At 45.4% G+C, this 16,103-nt stretch overlaps 1 protein-coding gene across 15 annotated transcripts in view; it reads left to right on the forward strand.

Annotated features, from left to right (window-relative positions):
• The window catches only part of LOC135245687 (calcium-activated potassium channel subunit beta-4-like), a 33,568-nt gene extending 17,465 nt beyond the window's left edge, over positions 1-16,103 (forward strand). Inside the window, exons 2-5 of one of the 15 annotated variants that reach the window (XR_010327345.1) lie at positions 3,694-3,821; positions 6,785-14,938; positions 15,153-15,203; positions 15,616-16,103. Coding sequence is in view for 1 of the 15 variants with exons in the window: in XM_064318913.1 (XP_064174983.1) it covers positions 3,694-3,821; positions 6,785-6,953 (297 nt within the window). In the remaining 14 variants the exon portion in view is untranslated. Of the gene's footprint in view, positions 1-3,693; positions 3,822-6,784 lie in introns of all 15 variants that reach the window. The other 14 variants (XR_010327351.1, XR_010327344.1, XR_010327349.1 and 11 more) reach the window with 14 other exon arrangements.

Below are 16,103 nucleotides of genomic sequence, written 5' to 3' on the forward strand. Positions count from 1 at the left end.
ACGCACACACTCACCCACACACACACACACACATTCACACACACACTCACCCACACACACACACACACACTCACACACACACACGCACACACACACACACACACACACACACACACACACGCATACACACATACACATGCACACTCACACACACACACATGCCACACACACACACACACACTCTACCACAGCCTCTTAACTCCAGCATTTAGCCAGTCATGGCACCAAGCCGACTCGCTGGTCTGATGGAGGAGCGTAAGGGCAGAGAGCAGTAGCGTGCTGTGACGGGCTGACGGGTCTGTGCTTTTCTTGCTCGGCTACAGCAGTCAGTGTTTTTGACAGTCGGACTGGCTCTAATGGTTTATCTCAACACTGCCTCTGCACTGCAATTTTCCTGCTATAATTCTCCCACTGGCCAGTCTTCATTTATTGTTTGAAATGAAAGTTAATTCACTGGACTTGGATCGATATTTATGTTGTTACTTGTGTTTGTTCTGGTAATAATCTTATCAAATATGGTGATTTGATTTTTGGAAGTTGTAAAACATACATGTTTGGCAGAACCAGTTTTCCAATTTGGCATTGTACAGTAATACAATTCCCATCGGCATTTCACCCCACGTCACATAGATATCATAGAGAAAGACTTTGCAGTGAACTATGGGAGCTGGGAGAAAGGGAAACACACAGAAATGACAGCATACACTCTTTCTATAGTTAAATAAATGGGAACATTCTGCTAAGGATCGCTCGGCTGACAGGGAACAAACACACACACACACACAGATGAGCGATTTTGAATTGATAAAGATAAATAACAGGTGCCTGGAACACTTATTAGTATTAAACAGGAGAGTGTGTGCATCATCAGGGGTAATTCACATAGATCTGAGTCGGGTCCTCTTGTCAAGCAGGATGCAGTACTTGTGTTTCTGCACATTTAGTTTTTCTGCCAAGGCAATCGATCCCAGATGATTGAGAGCCCGTTGCAGCTGCTTTTAGTTTATCCACATGCTGTGACTTCATCCCTCAGCGGCACAGCGCTTTGAGATATGTTTAAATGCGCTTGGGCTTGATTTAAAGGAACCGGTTGAATTTCCCTCGGACCACACAAGCTCGGGGCATCAAGGCTTAGGGGAACACCGTTAGGTTTGGGGGTGGGGGAGGCGGGGGGAGGGTTGCAGAATTCCCAAAACGTGCAGTGAACTCAAATGGAACTGTGCCAGAACTGGATCCACGGTACGGACAGAACGATGCGTCTTCAGTACGTGACAAACACGCCGCAAGTCAGCAGAACATTACCACCGCGAATATCGCCACCAAATTAATAAACAGAACATTGTTTGGTCGACCAGCTCTGGAATCTCTGAAGGCTTCGAAGCTGCGCATAGAAAACCTCCCACGTGATTCTATTTCAGGCTTTGAGGAGGACTAGCTCTGAACTTTTAACAATTACAAACAGCGATGCGAAGGAGAATGCCCAACTGTCCTTTTTTTGATTAATGGGATGCAGTTAAAACAACGAGGCCAAACTTGCACTTGTTAGTTATTAAGATTTCTCTGGATGCTGAGAGAAGTGCTTCTTCTTCTTATGGGCAGGTTTTCACACAACAACATTACTCCATGAAAGAGGAGATGGTAAACCAGCTGTCAGTGGAGATTAAATTTGACTACAAAAACATTTGAGCATTGGACAGCTTCCTTGACTTACACTGACATTCACAGCTATTCCTGTTCTTCTTTACTTCCCCCTGCAGCTAACCGCTTTAAAAAATAAAAATAAAAACATTTTAATGTTGTTCTTGGTGGAAAATTGCAATGTCATTCTTAAGAGGTGAAGGATGAACTGAGAAGTCTGACATTAACAACACCATTGTTTGAAAACATGAAATGGAAAATCCATAATTCTCTTTGCGGTGATATGCACACTGATTATTATTATTATTATTATTATTATTATTATTATTATGATTAATAAGAAGAGCTATATTCTGTAGGTTTGTGTGTAGATGAGTATGATTCGGTGCCAAGCATTATAAACATGTTTGGCTGTAAAGGCTTTAGCACAATCTCCTGTTAATACCCGTGCCAAGGAATAAAATGGGACGTCCTGCACTTATCATGGGACATTCCTAATCCCGTACACAATAAAAGCATCTTCATGGGGGGAGGAAGGGAATCATGGGAAATGGGCTTACAGGAGGGGGGTTCTCCAGGATGTACACAACAACGGGTCTCAGTCTATGGATGCGATTGGCTAGAAGGGGCTGGGGGGTGTGGCATACGTACACAGATACATGGAGTTCAGTGTACACACAAACAATATTACATGTTTAATCCGCATTCCTGCGTTCTTCACAGTTGCTATTAATTTCTATTTTATTTTATTATTTTTTTAGTGCCGGGGGGATTGTTTCACAGTATTATAGTGCATTTTGCTGCTGCTTCAATTTAATCTGTAAATGCTAAAGGTCTCACCTTTTTTTATGAGTGTGTGGTGAACAAAATGCCAACCATTCTGTGTGTGTGTGTGTGTGTGTTCCTGTTTGGCCTGCATTTGTGCTACAAGTTTGCAATGAATATACAGTATTGTATATATTTTCTCATAAACAGGGTGCTGGTATGACACTTACAACAAAGGACAAAGATAAATGCACCCGTTTAATGGTCTAACCTGCCCTCCTGAACCCTAGAAAACAGCATAGCTGCTGTAATTCCCCTGACAATGGAAACTGCAGAAAGCAGAACTGGGGTCTAGCCTTAAGAAATCATACCAGCTTGCAGTTGCCATTTTGGTTCAGATGTGTGCGCACAGTTTCACTTTCCCAGTCACAACTGCCATTTGCGTCGCACACACAACATGCTACAGTGCCTTTGACTTGTGTGTTGCTGCCGTGGAGGGTTATTACACACACCGTTACACACACATTCTCTGTAAAAGGGACGCGTCTCTTCCTGTGCTCTGTGCCGCGGTAAAGCCGTCTGATTGGCTGGCGAGAGGTGCGGGCTCCGGCGCTCAGTGGGCCTTGCACTCTGTAACCGCCGGTTACCGTAACGTGAGTCGCGCCGCTCCTCTGAGCCCCTTCTGCGTAATCTCCATGGAAACCCTGTTGCCCAGGTGAACTGGATTCCTGGGTAGACTTGAGGACCCCTCCCACGGGGGCGAGTTGCATATTTCAGCTGGGGGGGGGGGGTGCTCGTCGTCCTGATTTCAGAGTTGACGGGAGCAGAAGGGGGAACCCACTGTCTGTTTTGATCCTTGATCCTCATTACATTTCACTGCATTACATCACATTACATCACATTACATTGCATTTGAATTGCTTTCAGTTATGGTCTGTTGTTCAGACAGGGCTTCCCAAACGTTTTCATCTCGAGTTGTCCAAAGAGACCCCCCTGTGGCTAAGGACGGCCATTTTATTAAGCAGCTCAATTAAAGGTTTAATCTTTGCCCATTTGCAGTCTTTAATAATTAATCAGCGCTAGTTATATAATTATCACGAGTCTGTAATAGACATGTAGCTATAGTTACGGTGTACACATTTCCCAGGAACTCCTCCCCAGACTCCAGTTTGGTGACCCCTGCTGTGAGGTGTTCTGATTGGTCAGCAGCTTGACGTGCTGTGTTCTTGCTCTTCGTGCTGCGCAGGGGACTCAATTCTGAGCTCTGTCCCTTTGCTGTGTTTGGACTAGTGCTCCTACGTCCCGCCCTGCGAGAGGGACAACCAGAAGAACAAGGAGAGCGTGCTGCGGTGGCAGGACTACTGGACGGGGGAGGGAAGCTCGCAGTCCTTCACCTGCTTCTTCAACCAGCAGCGCAGGTGAGACCCCCCCCCCGACAGAGTGAGACCACTCCTCTGCACCCACAAAGTGATACCTCACTTCTATACCCTCCTCCGGCATATGCACTGTGCAATGAGATACTGTTTGCATTCCCCTTGCTAACCTGTAACATCCTCAGGATTTTTGTTTCTTTCAAATTCGTCCTTGTTTTATTGAATGCATCCTATTTGCAGTCGCAGCCTTGACTAAAGGGGATTTTCTGAACACTAGCACTAAGGCATAAACATTGATTTTATGGCTCTCCCCGAAATGCTTCACGGACATAAGCGTCGTCTACTCTTCAATCCTGCTTCCTTCAGGAAGTGACATCACGGTTGCACTGATGCTGTTTCTTCCCCAGCGCATCCCAGCTGTCTTGTCCTCACGGCCCAGCACACAGTGAGGCGCGCGGCACTTTCGCGTTCTGCCGACATCGCCTGTTTTTGGCAGCGAGTCGTCCTGGAAACGGCGAGGTGACAGCAGGGCGATGCCGTGGAGACCGGGTGTCTGGCAGCGGCGGCCGGGCGGCATATGGGTGTATTCCCAAACGGCGGCCATTTTCTCTTCCCTCAACGTCCCACTTCGTGTCATATTTGTGTTTAATGCTGGCCTCTCAAACCGTTAGTTCTCTGAGCAAGATAATGATGAAATAACCATTCGGTAGCATTAATTCAGCAGCAGCAAGGCAGCAGGCCAGATTTTACTAATGAAATTTCCCTAAGTCTGTGAGTGACTCGGCAACAGACCAAGTTCAGCAGATGCCTCTCTGGTCTGGCTTTCCTGCTGCTGTGGTTTAAGTGTCTGTTCGACATCAACGGTGGGCCACAGTATGCTCCCACAATGCACCTGGGCATCCGATGGGATAGGACATGCAGCAGGGCCAGTTTGAACGGCTTGTCACAGGCGGTACATGTACTTTAAACAGGATGTGATGTGCAATATAGACATTTTAAACAGGTTTTATATGCAGTGGCCTCTGAGTGCCGCTTATGAGTTTTGGGAGTTGTGAGCCTGTGTTGGGAGGCTGCTGGATCTGTGCAGATGGTTCATGCGTCTGGAAACAAATTAAAATGTCTCCTAAAAAGCTGGCCTCTTCACTGTAGCAGATGTCAGAGCTTTTTGGCAAGATTATTTTTAAAAAGAAAACATTTTCACCATATAGATATTTGCGAGTCATTCTACAGTAGATGTATGCAAGTCATTTGGGAAATCTGGTATTTAGCTGGCATTTAGATGTTCACTTAGCTTTGTGGCAACAGGGCTTTGTAGATCCGAAGCCTCTTTCCCTTACGTGATTGGTAATCATGGCAGTACTAGGATTTATCATCTAAATTGTTCGGCTGGTCTTCAATTTTCAAAAGAGCAATGAATTAAATTAGTATTAAATCAGTTAAATCAAGTTTGTTTTGTTGTTGTTGTTTTTTTTTAATGCAGTCTACAGTCTCAATGGACCTAAGTGGATGATGAATATTGAGTCGGGCACATTCCCAGACGGACCCAGCTTTGGCCCAGGTCCCAAAGCTCCTGAGGAGCGCAGTTGTGCTCCACTTTCCTGCAGTGTGCTGGGGGGACGCACAGGATGCCGGCGCTGATGTAGTTTTGGGGAGGGCCAGGTCTCGCCGGACCCCCCTCCCTAACCTCACAGCTTGGGGGAGAGTGCATGTTTTTCACTCTTTAATTAAGAAATTTACCAAGGCATGTATTGCAGAGCATATAGGCCAACCAGCATGTACACCTGCTTGTATAGTCCTCATACAGTAAGCCATGCAGGGAGCATCAGTTGAACCTCCCCAGTCCAGCTATAATAAATCAAGCGTAATTCAACATAGAACAGGCACTCAGTAATTGCTTCACTGTCATTTCTACATACCGTAGACCTTGAATGCGACGCTAGCGCTGGTTTTGATTTATAGCCTGAGAACGCGGCTCTTTGGCGTTAGCGCGCGCCGGGACGGTGAGCTTACGGGCCTGATTTTAGAGCGGGGGCCCTGTCTGAGGGTCGCACCGCGCCGTAATAAATCACGCCGTGAGTACCTGCCGCTACGAGGGATCCGACTGCCGCTCCCTCATCCCCCTCCCCAGCTCCCCCGTTATCCGTGTGCGCTCCCCGAAATACCTCCTCCCACGGGGGACCCCAGAACCTGCCGCTCGCCCCCCGTTTCACCGCGTGGGGGTGGGGGATGTGGTGAGGGGGGGTCTGTACCTTCAGTGTTTCCTTTGTCCTAATTAAGGCTCTGTGCTTAGGCTCTGAAATCCGGTGTCCTCTGGGGGAGGGGCTTCCACGGCGCTGCCCCGCCCCCCTCGCCCTCACCTCCAGCTAAATCAGTCAGGAGGGGCCCCGGATCCTCCAGTCAAGCAAAGCCCCCGTCCCTGTCCTCCACACGATGTTTCGATCGCCAGTTCTGCCTCTCATCTCACGTGCTGAGATGTTCGTGTGGACAGGGCAGGCAGCCTCATCACAGGAAATTTATTTTGACCCTGCGCCCCCCTCCCCAGTCCAGGTCCCCAGACCCCCCCCCCCTCCTCAGCCCCTCCCCACTCCTCTTCTAACACAGGGAGGGGGTTAATGAGCCTGCCGCAAGCCTACTTCATTCCTCCTCCCCGGTTGGTCCACATCTACTCCTGGTGATGCGTTTCTTGTGCAAAAGGCACGCAGTGCACCGTGGGTAATGTGACAGAGGTCGCTAATGTGTGCCCGTGCAGGAGAGAGTGCTTCATTACACTAGTGATGAGGTAATGCAGTTTGAAGAACCCCAAAAGTGGGTGGTGCCATCATGGCTTCAACAGTGATTGTAATAACTTGGTCTGTTTTCCTTTGGAGTGCAAAGTCTTCTGGCCGACTCTGTGATTGACACCTCATGTTAGCTCCGCCCAGTGTAGGATTCAGGAAGCCTTGGCTCCCCCGTCGGCTGCCGCGGCCCCCTGACGTTTGCCCGTGTCGCCTCTCTGTCGCCCCCTGCAGGCCGGAGGACGTGCTGTGGAAGCCGTCGGACAACGAGCGCGTGCTGCTGCACTGCATCCTGTGGCCAATCGTCAGCCTGCTGGTGGGCACGCTCATCGTGCTCCTCACCATCTGCGCCCGGAGCCTGGCCGTGCGCGCCGAGGCCCTGCAGAAGAGGAAGTTCTCCTAGGGGGCCAGCGGGTGGCGCCAGCGCGACCTCCCCTCCGCCAAAAAAAAGCAGGGGGGGGCACCCTCATTCACGGGGGCCGCCTGCCCCGCCGCAGAGACGAAGGAGATGGGTGAACGGACAACCCCCCCCTCCCCTGTCCGAACCGCTCCTCCCCTCCACCCCTACGCCTGAGCGAAAGGGGAAGGTGTCTCGCCGTCCGCCTCCGGTGGCGCACATTGATGACCTCACGCGGGCTGCTCCCTGTGCCGGGAAGCTTGCGAGAACGCCGTCTCTCCGTCCGTCTGCTCGTTCTGTCCTGTGGCTTCTCGACACGTCCGCTTTTCCGGTTCGGCCGCCGCACCGGGTACCCGGGAACTCGCCGGCGGACGGCCGATCTCATTTTTTAAACGTCGCCGTGTTGTAATTAACCGCTGTCATTTAAATGCTGCCCCTGGCAACGACTGTAAGGAGGGCGGGGGAACCACTCATTGCTACTGTGTTTTCTGTGCGCTCTCTCTCTCTGTCTCTCTCTCTCTCATTCTCCTTGTCTGGGCAGTGTCTGGTCTCCATGGTGATTAGATGTTTGTGTTCTGATTTTTTTTCTCTCTCTCTCTCTCTCTCTCGGCTTCGCCGGGAAAAAAAAAAAAAAACTGGAACGGCGTCAGAAGCGCGTTGGCGGTTACTATCGAGCAAGCCCACGTACGGTCGGTTCCAAACCGCGATCGACCGCTCGAGGTGCCTGCTTCTACTGCAGGCAAACCGCTTTCAGCACGCTCTGTCCACATGAGTCACGACTGTGTGATTTAGCAACCGCATCCGAACGTAACGTGTAAAATGTATGTGATATGAGCAAGAGGATTGGGTTTTATGTTAATCATATCGTGTTAATGTGTGTTATGGCTTAAATATGAAATTCACCCCGCGCCCCCCCCGCTCTGGCTGGCAAATCTGCTGTTCTAGAAGGTGTTTGGAGATTCTTTGTTATTTAACGCGAAATACAGGCGCCAGGAACAAGGTCCAAGCTGAAAAAAGTAAGTGTTATTTGTTCAAAAGAATCTGATGTCTGACGCCTCCCCTTGTTTGGAGAGCCTACTCACGGCCCCTGTATTTAGGGGTGGCAGTTTGGTGACAAGCAGAAAGATATTCTGATCAATGTAGTGTAACGAAAAATGAGAACACCAATGTAAAGTCATTTAATCAGACGCTGGGTCCCTATGTATAGCCAGTACGGCCTGCAAGCTCCATGGTGTAGAGTCAGCCAGTAACTACAGTTCTGCAGGATGACTGTGGTTTTTCCCATGATTAAGCCTATCATTTGTCTGTATAATCCATCGGTGAATACATTTTCTCTTAAATTGTTTTACGCTGTAGCAGTCTCTTCAGTCAAGAGTGTAGCTCTCTAAAAGGCAAGAAGGAGTTTGATCTAATTAGTTAAATAAACTTAATCGTTTTGAGACGGGCTGCGCTGAAAGACAATTCAAATCTCCGTCCTCGCTTAAATCTGGCAACGCATTTACCCGCAGGTTCAAAATAAGTGTGACGATTTGAGAAAATGCCCCCACAGCCTCGAGGCACTGTGGAGGGGGAAGGTTCACGGGTTGGAAGCGGTGGTGACACGATGGTGTTGAGTATTCGCTGTTTTTTGCAACCAAAACTGGCGTCGTTGCGCTATCCCCAGCACAATGGCGCTCCCTGCAGTTCAACTCACAACTGTTCCCTTCCAATGGAAATAAATTAATAAACCACTCGTCCAATGGTTTTACAGTACAGCCATCAGGTGACCAGAAGTTGGATTCCAAGAGATATTTTTTTGCGTCAGACTACCTGCCAAGTAGTGAAAGTGGTGTCCTAAGTCTCTAGTCCGCTACATCCAAATATTGCGTGGTGATCTCTGTACAGACTTGCACAGGTGTTTCTTTTCAGATGATGAAAATATATTTTGTGGAATGTGCCTTTCTTCTATTCCAGAGCTGCCCAACCCTGTTCCTGAAGATCTACTGTCCTGTCGGTTTTAACTGGCGCACCTGCACACCTAATTAGCAGCTCAGTGAAATCTCTAGCTCTTGTGTGTGGTGTCGCTTTGTTGGGGTTGAAGTGGAAGCCCACAGGATGGTAGATTTTTTCTTAAACGGAGCTGGGCAGCCCTGTTCTATTCCAATATATGATGAGATACATACAGTATCTTGTCATAGATTTAGAATTTTTATTTTAGTTTTTTTGTAGTCTAACAACAGCCTTAGACACCGCTGCTCGTGAAACACCAGTAAGTTTATCTGTCTCGTTCACCGAAGCCCCTGCCAAACCCGCCCCAGTTATGCCCCCCCACCCCCACCCCGTCTATGAAAGTCACTGAAATTTCTTCTTGCGCTCACACAATCTGTAATCACGGGATGTCTGGCCCCTTCAGAAATGTCACATACAACTCTATGCACACTATTGGCTTTGTTTCCGGCCTGTTTCGTTTTGCTTGTCCCCTTTATGTACCCAGGGGAAGGGAGCTTCCACCATTTTGTGCTCTACCTGCAGTTACTGTGCTTCTGATTGGACGCCAGAGCAGGGCGGGTGCTCTTTCCCACTTATACATCTCCCTCTCTCTCCTGTAGTCTTTCGCTCACTCCCTCCGCTCCAGAACAGGCGCACTGCGTCTCCGCGTCTTTTACGAGTGAGAGGCTCACCGGCGACAGTGTGCTGCCACGGTCAAGCGGGTGGTCTTGCGACCAAATTGTTGCTGAAGCTGAATCAGCAGTAGGGAGATGTCCTTTTTGCATGAGGCGCTGGGGCTGAATTGCTCGTATGAAAGGATAAGTGCTTTCAGCCTGTGGGCAGGGATTGGGCATCAGTCCTCCAAACCCCACCCCTCTTCAGCCTGTGGTTAGGGATTGGTCTTCAGTCCTCCAATCCCCACCCCTCTTCAGCCTGTGGTTAAGACTTGTTCATCAGTCCCCACCCCTCCTCCTCCAACAGTCAGTAAAGCACACTGGTCAACTAAGCGCAAATACAACAGTTATAGAATTTGTTCGCCATATTCCCTACAGGACCCCCTTTCCTTCCACACACACACACACACACACACTACTTGTCCATACCTCCAAACCAATTGTCCACCTGGTTCCTGTTGATCGTCCTTTACATATTTGGATTAAAATATTCCTCCATTTTGATGGAACACAAATTGCACCGACATCCACGGGAATCACAAAGCTGAATGTTATTACACTGAACTGACACTGTGGTGATTTTGTTTTGGTTTTGAAATCTGTTGACTTTCTATGGCGGTAGACACAATACCAAGAACTTTCTTTTGTGTTATTAACACGACAAAATTTCACAATACGATTATTGATTTAATATGTTAAAAGAGGCTACTTGTAGAAAATAAACCCAATGTGATAAGAAAAAAACCTTTGTGTTACTGGTTTCACCTACACTGAAAACAGTAATGGTCACTCCAAAGATCTTCAGTTTTGATTAATAATTAAATTTTATAGGCGTCATACTGTCATTTGAATGTTGTCATGTTTCAAGCTGAAAGTTTTATTTGATTATTGTTCCTGATTAAATTTGATAAATGAAATTGTCATTTCTGAATGTCAATACTGAATACTGAAAGTAAATATTTTGAGATGAATGTGGGTGTGATTTAATGAAAACTGGATCTCTAATTTAACTGCCATTGCAAAAGTTGGATTTTAGCAAGACATTGTATATTTCAATATTATTTTGCAATGTTTATTGATTTAATAATAGCTTGTAAAACACTTGAATAGGCCTATGACATGTTCACACAAAATGATTGTTGCATCTAAATATGAACATCCAGTTATCATTCTTCGAATCACTCCTGATACCAGCTAAAACTGAGACTTAAAACCTACTAAAGATCTGAGGGTAATTGAAGCAATTCTTCGTCTTTACCCCAGAAACAAACACATGTACACACACGCACACACACACACGCACACACATGCACACACATGCACACACACATATACACGCACACACACACGCATGCACGCACACACACACACAGACGCACACACATACACACACACACACACACAGCACAAGATAATCATAGGTGATCAGCATTAGGGACCACTCTTGCTTAGAGATTTCACTGTGCTATTGCTTCTCAAAGTAGGATGTAATGAACCATGTTAACCTTTTATAGACTTGAGTTCTCTAAAGAACTCCAGTATATCAGTCCTATGCGTTAAAAGCCAATGTACGACTTATGAAAGAATAGTGCCTGGTATAAATCTTTATTAAAATATATGTATTGTCTTCAAACAGAAAAGTGGTGTGCTGGATTATTTCAAAATAACCAGTGGGGAAAATGTGTCTGTTATTAATTATGTGTCTGTTTCTTGAAATTGTTCATGGACGTGTTTGTACAGATTTCTTTAACATTTCTATCTTCTTTTTAAAAGTTTCATATCTATTTTTGCTTATCTCTTCCCACGAAGGCAACAACTTGAAATTAAGCATTAGGGGTCTGATAGGGGTTACCATAGTAGCGAATATCAGTTAAAGGTCTGGTTATTCTTAGAAGTCCACATATTCACAATGTTCCACTTCAAGGTTGAACTTGCTAAGTTCTTTATGAGTAATTTCCCCTAAATATCATCATTTTTTACTTTTTTTTTTTTTTTTTTAAGTCCCCATCAATTCCTAAATTTACAATTGCTTTTCTTGGTGGGTTCCATCGCCGCTAGCCCCTCCGTCTGTGCCGTCCGCCATTTTGTCCTCTCCGCAGTCTGGCAGGTAGGCCTCCCATCAGAGTTGCGCTGTGAATGAACGAGGGCGGGGCCTGCTGGTTGATGGCTCTGCCCGCATCCAGTGTGCGACCAGGAAGCTTTTAAAATATGCATGCTTCCCCTGGGCATTTCTGAGGCTGACGTTCTCAAACGTTTTACATTTCTTTTATTCAATTAACAAATGTGCCTTTTTTTTTTTTTTGTAATGACCTGGAATTATCACAGAGCCTGTTCGTAGGTAATTATTTTTCCCTCACACAGAAGGGCTCTCTTTATTGAAATAATATTCAGAAGGTTGAATATTTAAATTGAACAGAATGGGTGTAATGGCTTCTAATGTAGTGCTTTTAACCTGAAGTGATAAATTGAGGGTTAACTGTACAAACCTGGATAATCCCCGCTGTTTTCATCTGACACTGCCAAATTTATAAGTGTCTGTCTGTATGTCTGTCTTTGTCTGTGTCACCTTTCCTTTTTTGGGCATGTATCAGGCCGAGTTAGTTTAATTATAATCAGCTTATCCAACGAGGAGCCACGCATTGCAGGTGTGCATTTCAGGTCAGAGTAGTTGTCATGTTGTCCTAAGCAATAAGAGTGCAACAAAAAAAGCGGGTAGGTTCCTCAAATCAGAATCGGGGGGAGGTAGGAGACCGCCCTGTGGGAGTCCTGTTTTGGAGCATCGCTGAGACTTTAAACACCGGCCGTCTGACAACGAGGTTCAGCCCAAAATAGAACGGGTGAGTAGTGATGGGGAGTCTGCTGGGGAGCAATGCAGCACTTCTGAGGCCCTCCAGACGTTTTGGGCCCCAGACTGCCGCCCCCGCCCCCCCTTACACCCAGAGGGAATTCTATCTTCCATCTCTGGGATGATGTCTGGCTGCAAGGAAAAGTTTGAGGGGGAAAAAAAAAACATTCCCAGACTTCATGTAGCCGTCCGTCACATTGAGACACATTCGTCTCTTTGCCTCAGGAAGGCCTTGCGGCAGAGCTCGGAGCGGGAGAAGCCCGCTCGGTGTTCACAGCGGCCATGTTTGATCGCCCTCCTTGCCCCTCGTTCTCTCTACCCCTCGTGGTCAGCCCACCACTGTCTGTTGCGGTGCGTGTAATGCTCTCGCTTATAAATGCAGTTAATGTATTTTATTTTTGTTTAATTGATGGCTAATTGATGGTTTCTTTGAAATTAATTTCCGTACCCAAAGCTGAATATTTTAAGCCGGTTGGTGATCTGTCAAAGGTGGATTTGATGATGTTAAACCGCCATTATTACCCCTTTGGGTGCTCCTGTAATGGCTGCTCTTGCATACATTTGCTCCCACTGTTTTAAGGCCAGTGCTCAGAAGCACCATAACCTCCTCTGTGCTAACATAGCCAGCCCATCCATTAGGCCATATACATAGGCGACCACCAAGGGCCCTGGCGTGGTTAAACAGCCCCTGTATGGCGTCTTTATTTATTTTTTTATTTTATTTTTTTGGGCCCATTTTCAAAATTGAAATGGGGGTGGATGGAAAATCAAGTTTATTCAAATTAATGTGTTTTATATTGAGCGTTATGATTTCAGAGTTCTGGAGTGGCTCAGAGGGTAAATGTGCTGGGATTTCCCAGCCTGAAAGTGTGGGTTCAATTCCCACTCAAGGAGTGTGATTAATCTCTGTCTCTCAAATATGTGGTGAGTGAGAGACAGGCAATAATCACCCAACTTGAGCACCAATGGTATCCACAGTTAGTGGATTGGGGGAATGCTAGTACACTTACTCGCTGAGGTGCTCCAGAACTCTATGCTCATTAGTGACTCTTTTTAATAATTTCATATTTTCTATGCCTACTACGTAGTTGTTGCTCGCCATGTCCTAAGAATTTCATTGTTCAGAATGAAAAAATAAATAATCATATAAATAAACTGTCATGTATTGAAACACGGAGTATACTGTTGGCAATTGTTTTTGATGACAGTGTGATTGGATTTTAAGGCCTTTTGTAGTAATCTCTGCATGTGCACATGTAATAAATTTAATTTTATTGCACTACAGTGTAAAGCTCTTACTCTGAAATAAGAGGAATATTTCCCAGTGTGCTAGTTTTGAAGTGTACGTCTAATGAATATGCAATACGAAAAACAATTTGAATGATTATATGCAGATTACTTACTCATAATGTATTGCACATGTATCATAAAGAAATATGACTGCCTGGTATTTTATGTATATATAATCTAATCATTTAATCTAAATAAAACTCTCAACAAAGGGGCCTCAAGTTCAAGTGAAAAAATAAAAAAATTCTAAATATGAGACGGAACATAAAATTCTCTTTGTTCAACAACCACTTTGAAAAAATAAAGAAAATGTGTGTGGATACATTTACAATGGAAAAAAATTGTTTCAGACTATGGACTCTTGTCCAAAAGTGAAAAAAGCAAAAATTCTTCATATGTAATTTTTGAATTCAGATGCATGGAAAATCATGTTTATTAATGTGTTTTATATCGAGCGATTTCAGAGTTCTAGGGTGGCTCAGAGGGTAAATGCGCTGGTATTTCCCAGCCTGAAAGTGTGGGTTCAATTCCCACTCAAGGAGTGTGATTAATCTCTGTCTCTCAAATGTGTTGATGGCTGTGGTGAGTGAGAGACAGGCAATAATCACCTAACTTGAGCACCAATGGCATCCACAGTTAGTGGATTGGGGGAATGCTAGTACACTTACTCGCTGAGGTGCTCCAGAACTCTATGCTCATTAGTGACTCTTTTTAATAATTTCATATTTTCTATGCCTACTACGTAGTTGTTGCTTGCCATGTCCTAAGAATTTCATTGTTCAGAATGACCCTGTGTTATACTGTGCATTTGATAAATAAAACACTTGAACATTACAAACCACTTTGGAAACCAGAAAAATTAAGATTTATAAAAAGTTATGCATTACTCATTAATAATTAAAAGTAGTTTTCACAAATATGTTCAATTCTGTCATGAATATATTTGTGGAGATTATTTTGTCAAGGAACGTAGTACTGAGCCTTTTTTATTATGTTCGATGCGATTGAAAAACACTTGTTTGACGTTTGAGACATTATTCTGTGCGGAACTAAAGTTTTGTACACGTGGGGCAGGTGGGACGCATTATGGGTGACACATCTTCCGTTTTCATGTTTACTTTGTGGAAGCGCTGCCATGCGGTTAGCACGGGATTTCTTCTCCTGCACGTACAGTAAGTATTAGCACGGGATTTCTTCTCCTGCACGTACAGTAAGTATTATAATTTTTGTTTTCAGTGTTGCTGAGAGTGCTGTGAATTTGGTTAGTTTTTTGCTGTCTGGGAAACATGCGGAATGTACATTTTTAAGTTTTAATCAAGTTATGGTGAGTGTAAGATGTCATCGCTTAGCATGGTCAATGTAAACAAACGAAACCGTAGTAGCCGTAGCGTAGTACCTATTTTCTGTTTTCATGGTGTTTCTTGGTAGCGATTCAGGGCCTGGGGTTTGAAGGAGGAAGTCCCCAGATGGAGGCGCTGTGTGAGTATGAGTTTTGTTTTGTTTTTATTTGTACTATGCACCACATTTGGTGTAGATTAGTGTATTACTACTGACAGTCTCCCATACTGCTACTTTTATGCAATCAAATTTTTAAAAAATTAAAATAAAATAATATTAAAATAGTATGGGCGACTGTCTGTAGTAATGCCCTAATGGAGGGTGGGACCTCAAAAAAAAAAAATGTAAAAAAATAAATTAAATAAATAATTAATAATTAACAAGGTCACGTCGCAGAGACACTTGGGGTGTTCATGACCAGGCTTGCAGGTAGCCTAAATGATGAGACAATATTAGCTGAATGGTCTGTTCTCATCATGTATTTTCTTACTTTGACAATGTTAGGACATGTTATTTATTTATTTGTTTATTGCTTATTTTTATTAAAAAACAGAGTGGGACAGTCCACCCTTCCTTAGTATTTCTTCAGCTTTTTTCAAACGGGGTAGCGGATACAGAGAGTACCACGGCGGGGCTTAAACTCCCACCTGCGTGAGCTTTCAACCGGCACCTACCCGTAGCACCCCACCTACGGGTGCACTGACTCAGAGCGTGTGCCGTTGGTGCTGGGAGCGCCCCGTGGGCAGATGGTCTGGGCCCCATAGGCAGATGGTCTGGACCCCTTGTATCCTCTGAGTCCCTGAACAGGTTTCTGCTGAGATCCTCCATGACGACTGAGAGGATCCTCTATGGCCCAGCAGCCGATGCACCAGCATCCGTTGGAAGATTAGCAGCGAGAAGTGATCACACTGCCCATCCCACAGAGGAGGATACCTGCTGTCCATGCACAGCACCCCCCAGAGAACCCCAGAATGTTTTTCAGTTTTGTTTTTCATTTGGTTTTGTTTGATTGAAGAAATCAATAAATATGACTGCCAGGTA

Source organism: Anguilla rostrata, chromosome 19 (assembly GCF_018555375.3).
Source record: "Anguilla rostrata isolate EN2019 chromosome 19, ASM1855537v3, whole genome shotgun sequence".
In the NCBI taxonomy this organism is placed as follows: Eukaryota; Metazoa; Chordata; class Actinopteri; order Anguilliformes; family Anguillidae; genus Anguilla; species Anguilla rostrata.